Below are 23,247 nucleotides of genomic sequence, written 5' to 3'. Positions count from 1 at the left end.
GAGCGCCACAGGAAGTCCTTCCTGCCTGTGGCCATCAAACTTTATAACTCCTCCCTCAGAGGGTCAAACACTTAGACCCTCAGTTGTTAAACTGGACCTTGTAGTGCAGTACTTCACATCCTGTGCAATATTGCTCCTCTCATTATCACTACTACTTCTTCAGTACTGTTCATCAGTTCTATTAATAGTGTAAAATACTGAGCACATCCACACTCCTTTATTTTATTTTTCTATTATTATTCTATTTCTTAATCGCACTGATCTGCAAGTCAGAAATTGTAATAATGAACTTCCCCTCAGGGATCAAGTATTTCAGATAAACCTTTATTGATCTCCAGCAGGGAAAATGGGTTGTTGCAGCAACACAAGGGCAGAAAATAGAGAAAGTGAAAAGAAATAGGAGATGTAAATAAAGCTCGGGCCTGTAGAGGCTGTGGTCTCATTGCTGGACAGTCTGATGGCACCTGGTGGGGTGAGAGTCATCCAGGATGGGTTTGATCCTGAACTTCACCCTCCTGTCTGTCCAGTTCCAGCCTGACTACAGAGCCGGTCTTCTTTACCAGCTGGTTGAGTCCGCAGGCCTCAGCGGCCCCGGTGCCGGCACCCCAGGGCTCACATAGGCCTAGACAGGTCTGCAGGAGCCTGTTGTACACACTGAAGGATCTGAGCCTCCTGCTCTTCCTGAACAGGGTGTCAGAGTTGTGATACCAGTCCAGTTTTTCTTGAACCTGTATGTCCACCCTCCTCACTCCCTCTCCCTGAATGATAACTGGCACAGGGGCCTCCTGCTCTTCAGCCAACATGGGAACATTTCACAACTAGAATTATTAAATTCCAAACTGAGGAATCAGCATCCTCAGGCTGTTTTATTTTTGTGTGCACATTTACAGAGAGTTTTCTGTTGTTCTTGTATTTCTGCTGAACAGCTTTTAAGAGCACTTTGTTAAATAAAGTTTCTTATTTTTATATTAACTAGGCTCTATCTGAGACTTTTGTTGTGACTCTGAAAGCTCTGATGTGAAAACCCTGCCGCTGTTCTGCTGTTTACACATCCTTTATCTATCTGGCAGATTGTGTCCACATACTTTTGGCCATAAATTGATATATGCACGTTATTAAGCGCCATGTTTCCCTCTGCATGCTGCTGTCCTGCCGGCAGAGGCCTCCATGTGTCCCTGCAGCTTCATCCTCTTCAACACAACAACACTCTCAGCCTGTTGGCCCGCTGACCCCGCGGCTCTGCGGCTGGAGGCGGACACATTCCTCTGTCCTCCCCCAGGACTCACTGACTGCCGGGGGAGGGAGGGAGGCTGCTGCACGCAGTTAATTAGTGAGGAAGAAGAAGAAGCGGCAGGACGGGACGGGACAGCGCACCGCCCCTCCAAACTGCTGCAGGCTCCGGCTACAACCGCAGCCAACCCTCCGGACTCCAGCTCGACAGTTTGGAGTTTTGAGGCTGCTGAAGGAAAGTTTACGCGTCACAGTCTGATTGTAGAGAGGATTTAACGCAGACTGGTGGATCTTTGTTAAGTGTAGTCTAAAGTCTATTTTGAGTAGGCTAGTGTTTTTAAGCTTTGGAGTTTCGGTTTGAAGTTTTTGGGTCACAGAAGAAAAGCAATGCAATCGCGTGGATCCGCGTGAAGTGTTTTTTAACTGATCCGCGCGGTGCGCTAGTGTCAGCACCGAACCCTCCATCACCCCGGCGGGGCTGAGGGAAAGTAAGAAACCACCTGTTGTGAAAGTTTCCTGGAGCCTCTCACGGATAAACACGAGCTGCTAAAACAAGACACCGGACGGAGCCGAGTGGGAGACGCGCAGAGAGCGGAATGCGGTTTTTACGCACGGAGCAGCCGCAGATTCCGAGAAGGGGCTCCTCTCTAATGAGTGATTATCTCCGCACACATCTCTCCGGGCTCTGTGTTGTGTGTTGGCAGTGAAAATGTTGCCATGGTGCCCCGGGCTCAGATGAGCTGGACCCCGGAGTTCCGGTCGGGATGGCTCGGGAGGACGCGGTGAGGTGTCTGCGCTGTCTGCTGTTCGCGCTCAACCTGCTGTTCTGGGTGAGAACTTTGTCTCACTCTGTCAGGGGCTGGAGCTGATTCTGATAGCTTTATTAATCACTAATCGATCATGACAGCAAAAGAGAGCATAATACGAAAACAGCATGTGACTTAATAACGTGCAAAACTAAAACAATCAGGTTAGAACTTCACATCTTTCCACATGCCTGTTTGACATGTGGAAACCTTTTCATATGTAAAAATGTGGCTTTCACGCATTTCACATGTGTGAATTTCACCAATAAACACCTGTGATTTTATTGCATGTGAAGATCAGATATTTATCAAATGTGAATTTACACATTTCACTTTTATCCACATGTGCTTTAACATGCAACGTCTCACATGCCAAATAACTTAACATGTGATAATTGACATGGTAGTTAAGATCACAACCTCACACATTTCATGTTATAATTTCACATTAATGTTTAGAAATATTAACAAAAATATATTAACATGTATTTTCAAATAAGAAACCAAAGACCCCCATTTTAAGTCCATCACCTGCCGATACTTCAGACAGCTCGGATCCTCACATGGGATCACCCAGGTGAAGGTTTCTTTTAAAATAACAGCTTCATGTTTAACAGTTTGCTCAGCTCTGCGCAGCTGATGAAAACTCAACACAGGCTGAAAGTAGCAGCTAACTGTGAGGGCTACTGCTCGGGTCAGATAGTTAGCTGGAACATAAACTGGTGAAGGATTTAACCTCAGCTGCTAAACGGACTCCAAACTGTCTGGAAAGCTAGAAACCTGCACATTTCTCACCTCGACCTTCTTCTTCAGGTCCGAATCAGTTTTCTGTACTGTCTTTCTCTACACGTCTGGGCAAATTACTGAGGAAGCCACAATCAGAGGCAGCACTTTTCATGATGCCATTATGTAGGCCCCTCACAAAGTATTTTACAGTTTTTTAAACTAAAAAATATAAAACATTAGTATTTTGACGCAAAATTTGAAACTATTTTCATCGACCCTATGAAATACAGATTACATAATTCTAATATGTATTTTAAATACATGAGCCACCTTATGGAATTATGTTGTAGCACCATAACTTAAATGCAGTAGTTGAGTAAATGTACTCAGTAACCCTTTCCACTTGTAAAAGTTTGGCTTGAAAGTTAGAGTTTTCAGTGAATACTAAAGTTTCAGTGAAAGTTAGAGTTTGTAGAGAAAGTTAAAGTTTCAGTGAAAGTAGGCCACGTCTGTCTGTGAGAACATGTTTCACATACTGAGATGTTATTTGTAGGCAGCAGAAACTGATCCATGTGTGTTTATATGTTTGTGTCCAGCTGATGTCAGCATGTGTGCTGGGAGTGGCAGCCTGGATCAGAGACCCCCTGAACACCGTCCTGACCCTGACAGCCCACACCAGGTGAGGCTCACACAGACAGACAGAGCTCAGGTAACACAATCAGACCTGATCCTGATGAGGAGCCTCAAGGTCTCAGTCTGCTTCACATAACCAGGTCGTCTGACATCACCCTGCCTCTCTCTCCAGTGTCTGAGTCTCTGTGTTGTTGTCTCGACATCTCACATGTTCAGTCTCTCCTGGAGATGTTCAGTGGTGACCTCATGAAACCTTCGAACCTACTTCCTTACCTCTACGCAGCTGACCAATCACAGCATGACCTGGGTGTGATGTCGGATTGTCTGTTTCAGAAAGTTAGAAGAATGATCATATGTATTTCCCAGCATCAACGAGTCTGTCTCAGCTGCTTGGTATTTATAGTAATCCTTATAAGTCACCTTCATACCTGACTCCAGCATGATAAAGCAAATCTTATTTATCTCATGAAGAAAATAAAGAACATTTTAAAGAGGAAAGTTTAATGAAAGAGTCAAAATGCATGCAGAATATTGTCCTTCTAAGTACTTTTCTAAAGTGCATTTTACAATGAGACTGACATTTTGGCACAGATGACGTAATTACACAGGACATGTGTTAGTGAAGAACAGTGTCCAGGACCTGGATCCTGAGTGAACTGGTCTTTGTGTAAACCCAGTGAGGACTCTGACAGAGCCGAGCTGCTGGATTAACAGCGCTGCAGCAGAGAGATAAATATAGAGACGTCTGGACTGTATTTGTATCTCTGTGTCTGCAGGTTGGAGGAAGCAGCCATCCTCACTTATTCTCCAGCTGTTCATCCTGTCATCATCACTGTGTGCTGCTTCCTCATCATCGTGGCCATGGTGGGATACTGCGGCACGCTCAGATGTAACCTGCTGCTGCTGTCCTGGGTACGTTTTCACCCAGACCGCTTTTTATTAGTGTTTGCATGCAAATGTTGTCACATGCAACATGTTGACTTTACCAGATCCTCCTGGACTCTGCATGAACGCAAATGTACGCTTTACACTCTCATTGAGTTGCGGTTGATGATGAAAACAAATTTGTAATAAACACAATGAACGTTAAAAAGTTAAAATGTACATAAATCTGCAATATTTGCTCTCATGTAGAAGCAGTTACACGTGTTGGATGTTTCGATGTCAATCTGAATCAAACAGGTGGAAAAATGATTTAAAGGATAGTTTCAGTATTTTTAAACCTGGGCTCTGTGTTCCCACATGTTGGTGTTGCAATGACTTGTAGGTACAGAAGGTCCTGAATCGTGCAGTAGATGCTTCGGTCGGCAGCTGCAGCGGCTCCAACATATTCCTTTGTCAAAACAGCATCCACAGAAAGAGCTTCTTTCTGCCGCCGACAGGCTAAGACTGTTTTACCAGGTGTCTGACAACATCATGGAAAGGATCCCTACGAGGGACTCCTGGTGACAGGAAGACGCCTGTGGAAACGAGGGAAAGGGGTTTGTCTCTTCTCTCCAGCAAAATGTTGCAACTGCTGCAGCCGGTTAGTTATTCCAACACCAACATATGTGAAGGTTTAAAAACACAGAAATTTAATCATTCCTGACAAAAGTTTTCGCCACATTTTCCAGCCCAAAGTTGCCACTAGTGTCTCAAAGTCACAGTGTGATTGCGGTCTATCGTAAATGAGGTTGGGGAGTAATCTGATTACTCATGTGATGAACATGAACAGATTTTACAGTCAGCAGGTTCCTGCAGCAGGTACACAACATTACCCGTCGCTTGTGTCTAACCTTAATACAACATGAACTCTGAGCATCAGCTGCAGGACGAGCTGCTGAATCCTCCTCATTAAATCAAGTCAAAAGTCTGAACGGAGGTCAGTCTGTGATCCAGATCACCTCTCTGCTGCTACCTGAGTGGGCGGGGCCAGGTGTCAGGTGTCTGTATTGTCCCACAGAGGAGATAAGACGGTCCCTTCAGCCTGTCTCTGAAAGACGAGACGCTGGGACACAGAGTGCAGCTGCAGTCTGCTGAATGGACTCCCAGAGGGGGTGATGGGAAATCAACACAGACTTCAGGAAGTGCACCCACCCTACCTGAGTCACCCCCGAGACACCTGGGAAACCACATCACAAAGGAAACAACTGCTCCAACTCACCCCGTCCACAGACCAGCTGCTTGTAAGACTGTTCTGAAACCAGCTCAAGTACTGAACGTCTGTTCAGATAAGAATGCAGATTAACATGTGATCAGTTTATAAACTGCACATTGTAGCTGCACTTTGACAATGTTCAGATTCATCTTAAATGAATCAGGAATAAAATTCCAATAATACATATTAATTAATTGGATAACTTCTGCATAATGAGGGATTTTACTTCATACTTTAAGTAGTAGTAGTAGTAGTAACACTGTGGTATCAGTACTTTTACTGAAGTAAAAGATCAGAGTACTTCACCATCCCTTCTGAAACACTGCAGATGGATGATTTATCAGCTGAAGGTAAAACTCCAACGGAAGCTGAAGTCACCTCAGACTCACAGCCAGACGTGGCTCTAACACTTGTAGAGGTGTAATGCAGCTTCCGGATGTTTCTGATGGGTCATTTAGAGACACATGATTCACACAAAGCACGTCATTAATCTGATCTGATCAAACCTGTGATCATCTTCTGTTTCCATGCAGCAGATCTGAGGTCAGATATTTCTGTCTGTTGGGAAACCAGGAAAAGGTCGATTATAAATAGTCATAAAGACACCAAACTCCTCCGACTAAACTTAAGCTCGGCTGCTTCGTCCACACTTCCTGTTTCCACTCAGTACATTTACTGATGAAGATGTTTCTGTTCAGGATCAGCGGGTGTTACAGTGTGTATTACAATGTGTGTTACAGTGTGTTACGGTGTGTTACAGTGTGTTACAGTGTGTTACAGTGTGTGTGTTACAGTGTGTTGCAATGTGTTACGGTGTGTTACAGTGTGTTAGAGTGTGTGTTACAGTGTGTTAGAGTGTGTGTTACAGTGTGTTACGGTGTGTTACAGTGTGTATTACAATGTGTGTTACAGTGTGTTACAGTGTGTGCTACAGTATGTTACAGTGTGTTACGGTGTGTTACAGTGTATGTTACAGTGTGTTACAGTGTGTAATAGTGTGTTTCAATGTGTGTTACACAGTGTTACAGTGTGTTACAGTGTGTGTTACAGTGTGTGTTACAGTGTGTTACAGTGTTACACAGTGTGTTCAATGTGTGTTACACAGTGTTACAGTGTGTTACAGTGTGTTACGGTGTGTTACAGTGTGTTAGAGTGTGTGTTACAGTGTGTTACAGTGTGTGTTACAGTGTGTTACAGTGTGTTACGGTGTGTTACAGTGTGTTACAGTGTGTTAGAGTGTGTGTTACAGTGTGTTAGAGTGTGTGTTACAGTGTGTTACAGTGTGTGTTACAGTGTGTATTACAATGTGTGTTACAGTGTGTTACAGTGTGTGCTACAGTATGTTACAGTGTGTTACGGTGTGTTACAGTGTATGTTACAGTGTGTATTATAATGTGTGTTACAGTGTGTTACAGTGTGTAATAGTGTGTTTCAATGTGTGTTACAGTGTGTTACAGTGTGTGCTACAGTATGTTACAGTGTGTTACGGTGTGTTACAGTGTATGTTACAGTGTGTATTATAATGTGTGTTACAGTGTGTTACAGTGTGTATAACAATGTGTGTTACAGTGTGTAACAGTGTGTTTCAATGTGTATTACACAGTGTTACAGTGTGTTACGGTGTGTTACAGTGTGTTACAGTGTGTGTGTGTTACAGTGTGTTGCAATGTGTTTCAATGCGTGTTACAGTATGTTACAGTGTGTTACGGTGTGTTACAGTTTGTTACAGTGTGTGTGTGTTACAGTGTGTTGCAATGTGTTATAGTGTGTCACAGTGTGTTAGAGTGTGTTACAGTGTGTTGCAGTGTGTGTTACAGTGTGTTACAGTGTGTTACAGTGTGTTACGGTGTGTTACAGTGTGTGTTACAGTGTGTATTATAATGTGTGTTACAGTGTGTTAGTGTGTTACAGTGTGTGTTACAGTGTGTTACAGTGTGTGTTACAGTGTGTTGCAGTGTGTGTTACAGTGTGTTACAGTGTGTATTATAATGTGTGTTACAGTGTGTTACAGTGTGTGTTACAGTGTGTTACAGTGTGTTACAGTGTGTGTTACAGTGTGTGTTACAGTGTGTTGCAGTGTGTGTTACAGTGTGTTACAGTGTGTATTATAATGTGTGTTACAGTGTGTTACAGTGTGTGTTACAGTGTGTAGCAGTGTGTGTTACAGTGTGTTACAGTGTGTGTTACAGTGTGTTGCAGTGTGTTACAGTGTGTTACAGTGTGTGTTACAGTGTGTTGCAGTGTGTGTTACAGTGTGTTACAGTGTGTTACAGTGTGTTGCAGTGTGTGTTACAGTGTGTTACAGTGTGTGTTAGTGTGCGTTACAATGTGTTACAGTGTGTTACAGTGTGTTACAGTGTGTGTTACAGTGTGTTACAGTGTGTATTATAATGTGTGTTACACAGTGTTACAGTGTGTTACTGTGTTACTGTGTGTTACTGTGTTACTGTGTGTTAGAGTGTGTGTTACAGTGTGTTACAGTGTGTGTTACAGTGTGTTACAGTGTGTTACGGTGTGTTACAGTGTGTTACAGTGTGTTAGAGTGTGTGTTACAGTGTGTTACAGTGTGTGTTACAGTGTGTATTACAATGTGTGTTACAGTGTGTTACAGTGTGTGCTACAGTATGTTACAGTGTGTTACGGTGTGTTACAGTGTATGTTACAGTGTGTATTATAATGTGTGTTACAGTGTGTTACAGTGTGTAATAGTGTGTTTCAATGTGTGTTACAGTGTGTTACAGTGTGTGCTACAGTATGTTACAGTGTGTTACGGTGTGTTACAGTGTATGTTACAGTGTGTATTATAATGTGTGTTACAGTGTGTTACAGTGTGTATTACAATGTGTGTTACAGTGTGTAACAGTGTGTTTCAATGTGTATTACACAGTGTTACAGTGTGTTACGTGTGTTACAGTGTGTTACAGTGTGTGTGTGTTACAGTGTGTTGCAATGTGTTTCAATGCGTGTTACAGTATGTTACAGTGTGTTACGGTGTGTTACAGTTTGTTACAGTGTGTGTGTGTTACAGTGTGTTGCAATGTGTTATAGTGTGTCACAGTGTGTTAGAGTGTGTGTTACAGTGTGTTGCAGTGTGTGTTACAGTGTGTTACAGTGTGTTACAGTGTGTTACGGTGTTACAGTGTGTATTATAATGTGTGTTACAGTGTGTTAGTGTGTTACAGTGTGTGTTACAGTGTGTTACAGTGTGTGTTACAGTGTGTTGCAGTGTGTGTTACAGTGTGTTACAGTGTGTATTATAATGTGTGTTACAGTGTGTTACAGTGTGTTACAGTGTGTGTTACAGTGTGTTACAGTGTGTTACAGTGTGTGTTACAGTGTGTGTTACAGTGTGTTGCAGTGTGTGTTACAGTGTGTTACAGTGTGTATTATAATGTGTGTTACAGTGTGTTACAGTGTGTGTTACAGTGTGTAGCAGTGTGTGTTACAGTGTGTTACAGTGTGTGTTACAGTGTGTTGCAGTGTGTTACAGTGTGTTACAGTGTGTGTTACAGTGTGTTGCAGTGTGTGTTACAGTGTGTTACAGTGTGTTACAGTGTGTTGCAGTGTGTGTTACAGTGTGTTACAGTGTGTGTTAGTGTGCGTTACAATGTGTTACAGTGTGTTACAGTGTGTTACAGTGTGTGTTACAGTGTGTTACAGTGTGTATTATAATGTGTGTTACAGTGTGTTACAGTGTGTTTACAGTGTGTTACAGTGTGTGTTAGTGTGCGTTACAATGTGTTACAGTGTGTTACAGTGTGTTACAGTGTGTGTTACTGTGCGTTACAATGTGTTACAGTGTGTTACAGTGTGTTGCAGTGTGTGTTACAGTGTGTTACAGTGTGTAGCAGTGTGTGTTACAGTGTGTTACAGTGTGTGTTACAGTGTGTTGCAGTGTGTGTTACAGTGTGTTGCAGTGTGTGTTACAGTGTGTGTTACAGTGTATTGCAGTGTGTGTTACAGTGTGTTACAGTGTGTTACAGTGTGTTGCAGTGTGTTACAGTGTGTTACAGTGTGTTGCAGTGTGTTACAGTGTGTTACAGTGTGTTACAGTGTGTGTTAGTGTGCGTTACAATGTGTTACAGTGTGTTACAGTGTGTTACAGTGTGTTGCAGTGTGTGTTACAGTGTGTTACAGTGTGTAGCAGTGTGTGTTACAGTGTGTTACAGTGTGTGTTACAGTGTGTTGCAGTGTGTGTTACAGTGTGTTACAGTGTGTGTTACAGTGTGTTACAGTGTGTGTTACTGTGTGTGTTACTGTGTGTTACAGTGTGTTACAGTGTGTTGCAGTGTGTTACAGTGTGTTACAGTGTGCGTGACAATGTGTTACAGTGTGTTACAGTGTGTTACAGTGTGTTACAGTGTGTTGCAGTGTGTGTTACAGTGTGTTACAGTGTGTTGCAGTGTGTTACAGTGTGTTACAGTGTGTGTTACAGTGTGTTACAGTGTGTGTTACAGTGTGTGTTACAGTGTGTAGCAGTGTGTGTTACAGTGTGTTACAGTGTGTTGCAGTGTGTTACAGTGTGTTACAGTGTGTGTTACAGTGTGTTACAGTGTGTGTTACAGTGTGTGTTTCAGTGTGTAGCAGTGTGTGTTACAGTGTGTTACAGTGTGTTACAGTGTGTAGCAGTGTGTGTTACAGTGTGTTACAGTGTGTTACAGTGTGTGTTACAGTGTGTGTTACAGTGTGTTGCAGTGTGTGTTACAGTGTGTTACAGTGTGTTGCAGTGTGTTACAGTGTGTTACAGTGTGTTACAGTGTGTGTTACAGTGTGTTACAGTGTGTGTTACAGTGTGTGTTACAGTGTGTAGCAGTGTGTGTTACAGTGTGTGTTACAGTGTGTTACAGTGTGTTACAGTGTGTTGCAGTGTGTGTTACAGTGTGTTACAGTGTGTGTTACAGTGTGTGTTACAGTGTGTTACAGTGTGTGTTACAGTGTGTTACAGTGTGTGTACTGTGTGTTGCAGTGTGTTACAGTGTGTGTTAGTGTGCGTTACAGTGTGTTACAGTGTGCGTTACAATGTGTTACAGTGTGTTACAGTGTGTTACAATGTGTTACAGTGTGTTACAGTGTGTTACAGTGTGTTGCAGTGTGTGTTACAGTGTGTTACAGTGTGTAGCAGTGTGTGTTACAGTGTGTTACAGTGTGTTGCAGTGTGTGTTACAGTGTGTTACAGTGTGTTACAGTGTGTTGCAGTGTGTGTTACAGTGTGTTGCAGTGTGTGTTACAGTGTGTTACAGTGTGTGTTACAGTGTGTATTACAATGTGTGTTACAGTGTGTTACAGTGTGTGCTACAGTATGTTACAGTGTGTTACGGTGTGTTACAGTGTATGTTACAGTGTGTATTATATGTGTGTTACAGTGTGTTACAGTGTGTAATAGTGTGTTTCAATGTGTGTTACAGTGTGTTACAGTGTGTGCTACAGTATGTTACAGTGTGTTACGGTGTGTTACAGTGTATGTTACAGTGTGTATTATAATGTGTGTTACAGTGTGTTACAGTGTGTATTACAATGTGTGTTACAGTGTGTAACAGTGTGTTTCAATGTGTATTACACAGTGTTACAGTGTGTTACGGTGTGTTACAGTGTGTTACAGTGTGTGTGTGTTACAGTGTGTTGCAATGTGTTTCAATGCGTGTTACAGTATGTTACAGTGTGTTACGGTGTGTTACAGTTTGTTACAGTGTGTGTGTGTTACAGTGTGTTGCAATGTGTGTTACAGTGTGTTACAGTGTGTTACAGTGTGTTACGGTGTGTTACAGTGTGTGTTACAGTGTGTATTATAATGTGTGTTACAGTGTGTTAGTGTGTTACAGTGTGTGTTACAGTGTGTTACAGTGTGTGTTACAGTGTGTTGCAGTGTGTGTTACAGTGTGTTACAGTGTGTATTATAATGTGTGTTACAGTGTGTTACAGTGTGTGTTACAGTGTGTTACAGTGTGTTACAGTGTGTGTTACAGTGTGTGTTACAGTGTGTTGCAGTGTGTGTTACAGTGTGTTACAGTGTGTATTATAATGTGTGTTACAGTGTGTTACAGTGTGTGTTACAGTGTGTAGCAGTGTGTGTTACAGTGTGTTACAGTGTGTGTTACAGTGTGTTGCAGTGTGTTACAGTGTGTTACAGTGTGTGTTACAGTGTGTTGCAGTGTGTGTTACAGTGTGTTACAGTGTGTTACAGTGTGTTGCAGTGTGTGTTACAGTGTGTTACAGTGTGTGTTAGTGTGCGTTACAATGTGTTACAGTGTGTTACAGTGTGTTACAGTGTGTGTTACAGTGTGTTACAGTGTGTATTATAATGTGTGTTACACAGTGTTACAGTGTGTTACAGTGTGTTACGGTGTGTTACAGTGTGTTACAGTGTGTTAGAGTGTGTGTTACAGTGTGTTACAGTGTGTGTTACAGTGTGTTACAGTGTGTTACGGTGTGTTACAGTGTGTTACAGTGTGTTAGAGTGTGTGTTACAGTGTGTTACAGTGTGTGTTACAGTGTGTATTACAATGTGTTACAGTGTGTTACAGTGTGTGCTACAGTATGTTACAGTGTGTTACGGTGTTACAGTGTATGTTACAGTGTGTATTATAATGTGTGTTACAGTGTGTTACAGTGTGTAATAGTGTGTTTCAATGTGTGTTACAGTGTGTTACAGTGTGTGCTACAGTATGTTACAGTGTGTTACGGTGTGTTACAGTGTATGTTACAGTGTGTATTATAATGTGTGTTACAGTGTGTTACAGTGTGTATTACAATGTGTGTTACAGTGTGTAACAGTGTGTTTCAATGTGTATTACACAGTGTTACAGTGTGTTACGGTGTGTTACAGTGTGTTACAGTGTGTGTGTGTTACAGTGTGTTGCAATGTGTTTCAATGCGTGTTACAGTATGTTACAGTGTGTTACGGTGTGTTACAGTTTGTTACAGTGTGTGTGTGTTACAGTGTGTTGCAATGTGTTATAGTGTGTCACAGTGTGTTAGAGTGTGTGTTACAGTGTGTTGCAGTGTGTGTTACAGTGTGTTACAGTGTGTTACAGTGTGTTACGGTGTGTTACAGTGTGTTACAGTGTGTATTATAATGTGTGTTACAGTGTGTTAGTGTGTTACAGTGTGTGTTACAGTGTGTTACAGTGTGTGTTACAGTGTGTTGCAGTGTGTGTTACAGTGTGTTACAGTGTGTATTATAATGTGTGTTACAGTGTGTTACAGTGTGTTACAGTGTGTGTTACAGTGTGTTACAGTGTGTTACAGTGTGTGTTACAGTGTGTGTTACAGTGTGTTGCAGTGTGTGTTACAGTGTGTTACAGTGTGTATTATAATGTGTGTTACAGTGTGTTACAGTGTGTGTTACAGTGTGTAGCAGTGTGTGTTACAGTGTGTTACAGTGTGTGTTACAGTGTGTTGCAGTGTGTTACAGTGTGTTACAGTGTGTGTTACAGTGTGTTGCAGTGTGTGTTACAGTGTGTTACAGTGTGTTACAGTGTGTTGCAGTGTGTGTTACAGTGTGTTACAGTGTGTGTTAGTGTGCGTTACAATGTGTTACAGTGTGTTACAGTGTGTTACAGTGTGTTACAGTGTGTTACAGTGTGTATTATAATGTGTGTTACAGTGTGTTACAGTGTGTGTTACAGTGTGTTACAGTGTGTGTTAGTGTGCGTTACAATGTGTTACAGTGTGTTACAGTGTGTTACAGTGTGTGTTACTGTGCGTTACAATGTGTTACAGTGTGTTACAGTGTGTTGCAGTGTGTGTTACAGTGTGTTACAGTGTGTAGCAGTGTGTGTTACAGTGTGTTACAGTGTGTGTTACAGTGTGTTGCAGTGTGTGTTACAGTGTGTTGCAGTGTGTGTTACAGTGTGTGTTACAGTGTATTGCAGTGTGTGTTACAGTGTGTTACAGTGTGTTACAGTGTGTTACAGTGTGTTGCAGTGTGTTGCAGTGTGTTACAGTGTGTTGCAGTGTGTTGCAGTGTGTTACAGTGTGTGTTAGTGTGCGTTACAATGTGTTACAGTGTGTTACAGTGTGTTACAGTGTGTTGCAGTGTGTGTTACAGTGTGTTACAGTGTGTAGCAGTGTGTGTTACAGTGTGTTACAGTGTGTGTTACAGTGTGTTGCAGTGTGTGTTACAGTGTGTTACAGTGTGTGTTACAGTGTGTTGCAGTGTGTGTTACAGTGTGTTACAGTGTGTTACAGTGTGTTACAGTGTGTTGCAGTGTGTTACAGTGTGTTACAGTGTGCGTGACAATGTGTTACAGTGTGTTACAGTGTGTTACAGTGTGTTGCAGTGTGTTGCAGTGTGTGTTACAGTGTGTTACAGTGTGTTGCAGTGTGTTACAGTGTGTTACAGTGTGTGTTACAGTGTGTTACAGTGTGTGTTACAGTGTGTGTTACAGTGTGTAGCAGTGTGTGTTACAGTGTGTTACAGTGTGTTGCAGTGTGTTACAGTGTGTTACAGTGTGTGTTACAGTGTGTTACAGTGTGTGTTACAGTGTGTGTTTCAGTGTGTAGCAGTGTGTGTTACAGTGTGTTACAGTGTGTAGCAGTGTGTGTTACAGTGTGTTACAGTGTGTTACAGTGTGTGTTACAGTGTGTGTTACAGTGTGTTGCAGTGTGTGTTACAGTGTGTTACAGTGTGTTGCAGTGTGTTACAGTGTGTTACAGTGTGTTACAGTGTGTGTTACAGTGTGTTACAGTGTGTGTTACAGTGTGTGTTACAGTGTGTAGCAGTGTGTGTTACAGTGTGTGTTACAGTGTGTTACAGTGTGTTACAGTGTGTAGCAGTGTGTGTTACAGTGTGTTACAGTGTGTTACAGTGTGTGTTACAGTGTGTGTTACAGTGTGTTACAGTGTGTGTTACAGTGTGTTACAGTGTGTGTACTGTGTGTTGCAGTGTGTTACAGTGTGTGTTAGTGTGCGTTACAGTGTGTTACAGTGTGCGTTACAATGTGTTACAGTGTGTTACAGTGTGTTACAATGTGTTACAGTGTGTTACAGTGTGTTACAGTGTGTTGCAGTGTGTGTTACAGTGTGTTACAGTGTGTAGCAGTGTGTGTTACAGTGTGTTACAGTGTGTTGCAGTGTGTGTTACAGTGTGTTACAGTGTGTTACAGTGTGTTGCAGTGTGTGTTACAGTGTGTTGCAGTGTGTGTTACAGTGTGTTACAGTGTGTTGCAGTGTGTTACAGTGTTACAGTGTGTGTTAGTGTGCGTTACAATGTGTTACAGTGTGTTACAGTGTGTTACAGTGTGTGTTACAGTGTGTTGCAGTGTGTGTTACAGTGTGTTGCAGTGTGTTGCAGTGTGTTACAGTGTGTTACAGTGTGTGTTAGTGTGCGTTACAATGTGTTACAGTGTGTTACAGTGTGTTGCAGTGTGTGTTACAGTGTGTTACAGTGTGTTGCAGTGTGTTACAGTGTGTTACAGTGTGTGTTACAGTGTGTAGCAGTGTGTGTTACAGTGTGTTACAGTGTGTGTTACAGTGTGTTACAGTGTGTGTACAGTGTGTTGCAGTGTGTTACAGTGTGTGTTAGTGTGCGTTACAGTGTGTTACAGTGTGCGTTACAATGTGTTACAGTGTGTTACAGTGTGTTACAGTGTGTGTTACAGTGTGTTACAGTGTGTGTACAGTGTGTTGCAGTGTGTTACAGTGTGTGTTAGTGTGCGTTACAGTGTGTTACAGTGTGCGTTACAATGTGTTACAGTGTGTTACAGTGTGTTACAGTGTGTTGCAGTGTGTTACAGTGTGTGTACAGTGTGTTGCAGTGTGTTACAGTGTGTGTTAGTGTGCGTTACAGTGTGTTACAGTGTGTTACAGTGTGCGTTACAATGTGTTACAGTGTGTTACAGTGTGTTACAGTGTGTGTTACAGTGTGTTACAGTGTGTGTACAGTGTGTTGCAGTGTGTTACAGTGTGTGTTAGTGTGCGTTACAGTGTGTTACAGTGTGCGTTACAATGTGTTACAGTGTGTTACAGTGTGTTACAGTGTGTTGCAGTGTGTTGCAGTGTGTTACAGTGTGTGTACAGTGTGTTGCAGTGTGTTACAGTGTGTGTTAGTGTGCGTTACAGTGTGTTACAGTGTGCGTTACAATGTGTTACAGTGTGTTACAGTGTGTTACAGTGTGTTGCAGTGTGTTGCAGTGTGTTACAGTGTGTTGCAATGCATTTGTGTGTGTGTGTGCGCGCGCTATAAACGGGCTCTACAGCGTCAGTTTGCTGATATGTCGAGGACACTCACAGCCATCTTCACTGCACTGTGTGTGTGAAGCAGTTTGTACACTTTAATAGCTTTACATCTGACAGGAGAACGTACAGAGAACATAGAACCGATCCAGATGTGTTAGCAGAAACACCAAACTGTCAAACTCGTTAAAGTCACAGTTAAGTGTTTTATCAGCGGCGTGTTCTTAGAATCACGCGAGGAAGCGCCAGGTGAAGTAAGATAAACTTAGTTTAACGTTTTCACCCAAACGCCTCTCAGGCTGAACTCTGTCTTTCCTTCTGCTTCAGTATTTCTGCAGCCTGCTGGTGATCTTCTGCGTGGAGTTGGCGAGCGCTGTGTGGACCTACGACGAGGTGAGAAAACTCTTTCCTCCTCGTCACAACCCAAAGCTGCAGAGAACAGTCTGAATATTACTTATTGTTCAGAGCCAAACTTTTACAATCTGAACATCAAATCACTGAAGTGCCACAGCAGCTTTCTCTCACAAAACCACAACATCCTGCAAATGACTTTATTTTCAAATGTCTAATTTCCTCCTGAAATGATCTTGTAATATTCAAATATCTCTTAAAATTATAACTTTTTCTTGGTAAATCATAAATGAATCTGAGAACAACAGCAACTTGTTGTGTTAACCCTAACCTTTCCTCATGAATTCAGAATTACGCCGTCATTCAGATGTTTTTGTCCCGACACGCTGAAGTTTCTCACTTTCATGAAGCATGTGAATATTTGATCCTCCGCTGGACGTCTCAAACCGACCAATCAGAGAGGAGCTAGTGAGCAGCTGCAGATATATTCAGCTGCTGGTAGAAACTGAAGTTACGCTGCTAAGAATAACCAGAAATGTCAGACACGAGCGGCTCGCTGCTGCTCTCAGGTCAGATCCTGTTTCACCATCAGCAGTTACTACACACACACACACACACACACACACACACACACACACAACTACTACAGAACATGAAGCTAATTAAATCAGGTGAACATGGACAGGATCTTCAAAGAAACAGCAGTAGAAGAAGAAGACGCTCCTGGGGTTGAACAGGTGGAGTCTTCATTAGAAGGACAAACAGCAGCTGTGTGTTTGTACCTGCAGGCCAACTTCACTATCTCACCTGTGCCCCATCTCTGCAGGGCTCATCTGCCTACAGGGGGTTGTGGGTATTGTAGTCAGTGTGAGTGTTGTTTTATCAGGATTGCAGATAGCTGAGGCACCTGGCTGATGATTATCACGGGGGGGGGTGACTCAGAGGTCACATGTTGACAGGTGAAGACTTCAGGTGTCCAGAAACTGCAGAAAAGACCTGAATGAATCCAGATTTGGCGAAAGCCAGAGAACGTCAGGACTCAGTGGACCTTTCTGTGAATCTGATGATCCTTCCTCCGGCGCCACCTTCAGGACAACCTGTGCTCGTGTACGCAGGAAGAACGAGTGGCCCTGCAGCCCAGAAGCAGCTGGTTTACAAACCTCACATTAGCTTCCAGTCCTGAAATCCGGTTTTCCAGAACCTTTGGGGAAAGTCTTTTCCCTACGAAGCTAAATTAAAAATAAACTAATAATAAGACTGAGGATTTTCTCTGTGTGATTAGAGAAAACAGAAAGGTAAGAGGAGTCCTGCATTCAAATGTTTTCCCATCAAAATGAACTTCGTGTGGCAAAAGCAAAAGAACAGAATAACAAATATTCTGTTATGGATGATCATTAATGACGTGTTCATCACTGTAATCTGTAACGTGTTAGAAACGTTAAGTCCTCATCCGCCCGTCTGTCCGTCTGTCCAGCCCGCGGTGCAGCGCTCTGACATGATCAGCCTGAAGTCTCGGATGCCCAACTTCGGCCTGCAGCGTTACCAGTGGCTCACACACACCTGGAACAGCTTCCAGACAGAGGTCAGAGGTCACGCACACACACACACACACACACACACACGCTGTTGTCATGTGACCTGACAGCTGTGTGTTTACCTGTGCACAGTTTAAATGCTGCGGGGTGATCTACTTCACCGATTGGCTGGAGATGACAGAGATGGAGTGGCCACCTGACTCCTGCTGCTCCAATCAGTATCCAGGATGTGCTCGCCACGCCCACTACCACGACCTCAGTGACCTCCACCAAGAGGTGAGCCACCGCCACCTCTCATTGGACGATTGAACCATCACACGTTATCTTCTCTGATCGTCTCATAAAGAGTCAGAGCTGAAACCTGAAATGTGAAGTGAGTCTGCAGGGAGTGTGTACAGTGTGTACAGTGTGTGTACAGTGTGTGTACAGTGTGTACAGTGTGTTGCAGTGTGTGTTACAGTGTGTTGCAGTGTGTGTTACAGTGTGTTGCAATGTGTTACAGTGTGTTACAGTGTGTGTTACAGTGTGTGTACAGTGTGTACAGTGTGTTGCAGTGTGTGTTACAGTGTGTGTACAGTGTGTACAGTGTGTTACAGTGTGTGTTACAGTGTGTTGCAGTGTGTGTTACAGTGTGTTGCAATGTGTTACAGTGTGTTACAGTGTGTGTTACAGTGTGTGTACAGTGTGTACAGTGTGTTGCAGTGTGTGTTACAGTGTGTGTACAGTGTGTACAGTGTGTTGCAGTGTGTGTTACAGTGTGTTGCAATGTGTTGAAGTGTGTTACAGTGTGTGTACAGTGTGTACAGTGTGTTGCAGTGTGTTACAGTGTGTTGCAATGTGTTGCAGTGTGTTACAGTGTGTGTTACAGTGTGTGCAGTGTGTACAGTGTGTGTACAGTGTGTACAGTGTGTATACAGTGTGTACAGTGTGTATACAGTGTGTGTACTGTGTGTATACAGTGTGTATACAGTGTGTATACAGTGTGTACTGTGTGTATACAGTGTGTGTACAGTGTGTATACAGTGTGTATACAGTGTGTATATAGTGTGTACTGTGTGTATACAGTGTGTGTACAGTGTGTATACAGTGTGTGTACAGTGTGTGTACAGTGTGTACTGTGTGTATACAGTGTGTATACAGTGTGTGTACAGTGTGTATACAGTGTGTGTACAGTGTGTACTGTGTATACAGTGTGTATACAGTGTGTATACAGTGTGTACAGTGTGTGTACAGTGTATACAGTGTGTATACTGTGTATACAGTGTGTATACAGTGTGTATACAGTGTGTATACAGTGTGTACAGTGTGTGTACAGTGTGTATACAGTGTGTACAGTGTGTGTACAGTGTATACAGTGTGTATACAGTGTGTACTGTGTGTACTGTGTGTATACAGTGTGTATACAGTGTGTATACAGTGTGTACAGTGTGTGTACAGTGTATACAGTGTGTATACAGTGTGTACTGTGTGTACTGTGTGTATACAGTGTGTGTACAGTGTGTATACAGTGTGTACTGTGTGTATACAGTGTGTGTACAGTGTGTATTCAGTGTGTGTACAGTGTGTATACAGTGTGTATACAGTGTGTACTGTGTGTATACAGTGTGTGTACAGTGTGTATTCAGTGTGTGTACAGTGTGTATACAGTGTGTATACAGTGTGTACTGTGTGTATACAGTGTGTGTACAGTGTATATTATTTAGAACTGTAGTTGAATCATTAAACAGTCCCTGCAGAACTCGGCGGGCCTCTGGCCTCGGGCCCCTGGCCTCGGGTCCCTGGCCTGCATATTTAAACCAGCTGTCTTTCCTGCAGCTGAATTTAAACGTATTGAAGGTGACCTGCTCACATTCGGCTGCTGACCAATAAAAGAAGTCGTTTCTCAGCCTCAAAGCGTTTCTTTGGTTTCTAATGAAAGTCACGTGACTGACGGCGGTTTGATCTTCTGTGTTTCAGGGCTGCGGTCCAAAGATCTACAGCTTCATTCGAGGGACGAAGCAGCTGCAGGTGTTGCGTTTCCTGGGCGTGTCCATCGGCGTGGCTCAGATCCTGGCCATGGCGCTCACCCTCACGCTGCTCTGGGCGCTTTATTACGGGCGAAAGTCTCCGGAACTGGACTCTGCAACACCGCCGCCGCCAGATGACTCCACCCCCCTCACGGTGACACATGGCCCCTCAGTGAAGCGTCCAGACAGGCTGCAACCGCACAGATCGAAGCTGCACTAGCATGGCCGCCGCCGCCACCGCCGCCGCCGTCAGGCCGAGCGGACTCCAGTTGAGATGGAGCGTCTGTCGTAGCCTGAACTCAGCCGAGGAATCCAAGATATTCGGGCTTCTTCCAGTGGTTAATCCATCGATTCTGTCAGAAATAATAAGCTCAGACCCGTCCTCCAAATCTTCACCTTCGGTTTATTTCACCGGGACTGAGCGTTTGCTTCCCGAGCTTCGTTTCCTGTCTGATCTTCTGTCAGTGGCGTCACCTGGAGATACAAGCTTTTTATTTCTGACAGAAACGATGGAACAAACTTTGTTATGAGTATGAGTCGCTGCAGAGTTGAGGAGCTGACTCTGCAGAAACCCGGTGGATTCTGGGACTTGTTTGCTTTTCACTGGACGCCGTTATGAACCCGAAGCACTAAAGGAAACGACCACAGAACTTTGGCTTGGTCACCACTAAAGAGACGACAGACTGTTAAAAAAGCTTTTCAGCCAGAGTGTCAGAACAAGACGGCGTTGTTGCTGGTGGCGGCGTGTCAGGACCCACTGGAACCTCAGCACACGTGCTCAGAGCTGTACTTGTGAAAATGTGCATGGGTTGAATGATGAATAATATTTGTATCGAAGCGTTTGATCGTTTTCCCACTGGAATAAAACCGAGCTTAAAGCAGGATCACGCTGATCTGTCCTCAGAACAACTGTTTGACTGGGGGGACAGGGGGACAGGTGAGACAGTCGGGACAGGCGGGTAGGGGAGACAGGCGGAACAGGGGGGACATGTGGGACAGGCGGGACAGGGGAGACAGATGGGACATGTGAGACAGGTGGGACAGGCAGGACATGTGAGACAGGTGGGACAGGGGAGACAGGTGGGATAGGTGGACAGGTGGGTAGGTCAGACAGGCGGGACATGTGAGACAAGGCGGGACAGGGGAGACAGGTGGGACAGGTGAGACAGGCAGGAAAGGTGGGATAGGTGGGACAGGCGGGATAGGCGGACAGGTGGGAGGGGGGACAGGGGGATCGGTGGGACGGTGGGATGGGGGACAGGCGGGATAGGGGAGACAGGGGACAGGGGGGACATGTGGGACAGGCGGGATAGGCGGAACAGGCTAGACAGGTGGGATCGGGGACAGGCGGGACAGGGGGGATATGTGGGACGTGGGACAGGCGGGACAGGGGAGACAGATGGGACATGTGAGACAGGTGGGACATGGGACAGGCAGGACATGTGAGACAGGTGGGACAGGGGAGACAGGTGGGATAGGTGTGAGACAGGCGGGACATGTGAGACAAGGCGGGACAGGGGAGACGGTGGGACAGGTGAGACAGGCAGGAAGGGGGATAGGTGGGATAGGCGGGACTGGGGGAGGGGGGGACAGGCGGGACAGGGGGGATATGTGGGACAGGCGGGATAGGCGGGACAGGCTAGACAGGTGGGATCGGGGACAGGCGGGACAGGGGGATATGTGGGACAGGTGGGACAGACGGGACAGGGGAGACAGATGGGACATGTGAGACAGGTGGGACATGTGGGACAGGGAGACAGGGGATAGGTGAGACAGGTGGGATAGGTGAGACAGGCGGGACATGTGAACAAGGCGGGACAGGTGAGACAGGCAGGAAAGGTGGGATAGGTGGGACAGGCGGGATAGGCGGGACAGGTGGGGATGGGGGGACAGGGGGGATAGGCGGGACAGGGGGGACATGTGGGACAGGCGGGATAGGCGGAACAGGCTAGACAGGTGGGATCGGGGGACAGGCGGGACAGGGGGGATATGTGGGACAGGTGGACAGACGGGACAGGCGGGACAGGGGAGACAGATGGGACATGTGAGACAGGTGGGACATGTGGGACAGGCAGGACATGTGAGACAGGTGGGACAGGGAGACAGGCGGGACATGTGAGACAAGGCGGGACAGGGGAGACAGGTGGGACAGACGGGACAGGGGAGACAGATGGACATGTGAGACAGGTGGGACATGTGGGACAGGGGAGACAGGTGGGATAGGTGAGACAGGTGGGATAGGTGAGACAGGCGGGACATGTGAAACAAGGCGGGACAGGTGAGACAGGCAGGAAAGGTGGGATAGGTGGGACAGGCGGGATAGGCGGGACAGGTGGGATGGGGGGACAGGGGGGATAGGCGGGACAGGGGGGACATGTGGGACAGGCGGGATAGGCGGAACAGGAGACAGGTGGGATCGGGGGACAGGCGGGACAGGGGGGATATGTGGGACAGGTGGGACAGACGGGACAGGCGGACAGGGGAGACAGATGGGACATGTGAGACAGGTGGGACATGGGGACAGGCAGGACATGTGAGACAGGTGGGACAGGGAGACAGGCGGACATGTGAGACAAGGGGGACAGGGGAGACAGGTGGGACAGGCGGGACAAGTGGGTTTTTGGAGGTGGAGCACAGGCATCATTGGGTCACACGGGTGTGTTAGCAGAACAAATGATTCATTAACAGTTAGTCTGGATAAAAGGTAGAACGCAGTGTTTTCAGGTTTTCCGTTCATTATACCGGGATTATTTTTATGGAAGGGTGACTGAAAAGACTCTCATCCAGTAGTTCCACATGTGGACAAACCTCCAGGAGGTCCTGAGATGCATCTCAGGGGTCATAAACAAAAAATAAAGAACAAATCGTAATAGTAAATCCAACAATCCTTTCATTCCTCTGCGAAGCTAAAGACAAAGTTTAGTTGAAGCAGTTTAAACACGGTGGAGCAGCTGTTCATGATTCCATACATTCTGTCCAAAGACAAAAGAAAACATTACCAGCCAGACCTGTTGGAGAGTTTTAATAGGACAATGTTTTATTGGATTACTCAGACACCGCACCGGACTAAAACCATGGAAGCTTCTCTTTTTATATTATCCTCAATAATTCATATTTATCAATATAACACAAGTCGTAACAAAGCAGAAGTAACAATTATCAGAAATTCTTCAATTTACAAGTAAACCCTTTCATCACGTCGTGCCTCCGACATGACGACTGATCCAAACGCATGCAGTCGTGTCGGGAACGCTTCAGAAAAACAATGCAAAGTGAACGTAAGACACGTCTTATGGGAATGACTGAGAAAAAGATGATTACCAACCCATAAAGAACATTACAAGCCAGGTGCACTAGCAACAGCAACACAACAATAATAATAATAATGCTTTTCTTCTTACAACCAAAAATATGTTTCTGAGCCTAAATTCAAAGTTTACAAAACAAGGGAATAAACCAAGATACGCTGATTGCATATGTCACAGTTTAGTCAAGCAGTGAAGGATGATGGGGGATTAATCAGGGGCTGCGAGCAGGGTTTGTAGTTTCCCTCTGAAACGTAGGGCAACTTCTGGTGTCTTTACAAATAAAAAACAACCAAAGAAATCCATTTCAGCCGTCCAAGAAACCAACGTATCCGCCGTTTCCTC

The 23,247-nt window shown here is 44.6% G+C and overlaps 1 protein-coding gene across 1 annotated transcript; it reads left to right on the top strand.

Annotated features, from left to right (window-relative positions):
• Positions 1–1,192: 1,192 nt before the first annotated feature.
• Positions 1,193–19,817, top strand: LOC119891052 (tetraspanin-12-like). Its single transcript, XM_038702384.1, has 7 exons — positions 1,193–2,060; positions 3,359–3,441; positions 4,172–4,307; positions 16,033–16,098; positions 17,531–17,638; positions 17,724–17,867; positions 19,548–19,817. The coding sequence occupies exons 1-7, from the start codon at positions 1,995–1,997 to the stop codon at positions 19,815–19,817; spliced, it is 873 nt and encodes a 290-aa protein (XP_038558312.1). The 5' UTR covers positions 1,193–1,994.
• The last annotated feature ends 3,430 nt before the right edge of the window (positions 19,818–23,247 follow it).

Source organism: Micropterus salmoides, unplaced genomic scaffold (assembly GCF_014851395.1).
Source record: "Micropterus salmoides isolate LMB-PRFRI ecotype aquatic unplaced genomic scaffold, ASM1485139v1 Ms_hic_scaffold_679, whole genome shotgun sequence".
NCBI classification, from domain to species: Eukaryota; Metazoa; Chordata; class Actinopteri; order Centrarchiformes; family Centrarchidae; genus Micropterus; species Micropterus salmoides.
The sequence above is the reverse complement of the archived record's forward strand: the minus strand, read 5'-3'. Positions and strand labels throughout refer to the sequence as shown.

Coding starts and splice junctions, on each gene's coding strand:
- LOC119891052 (XM_038702384.1), top strand. CDS start 1,995: ATGGCTCGGGAGGACGCGGTGAGGTGTCTGCGCTGTCTGCTGTTCGCG. Junction 2,061..3,358: donor CGCTCAACCTGCTGTTCTGG/GTGAGAACTTTG, acceptor GTTTGTGTCCAG/CTGATGTCAGCATGTGTGCT. Junction 4,308..16,032: donor ACCTGCTGCTGCTGTCCTGG/GTACGTTTTCAC, acceptor CTTCTGCTTCAG/TATTTCTGCAGCCTGCTGGT.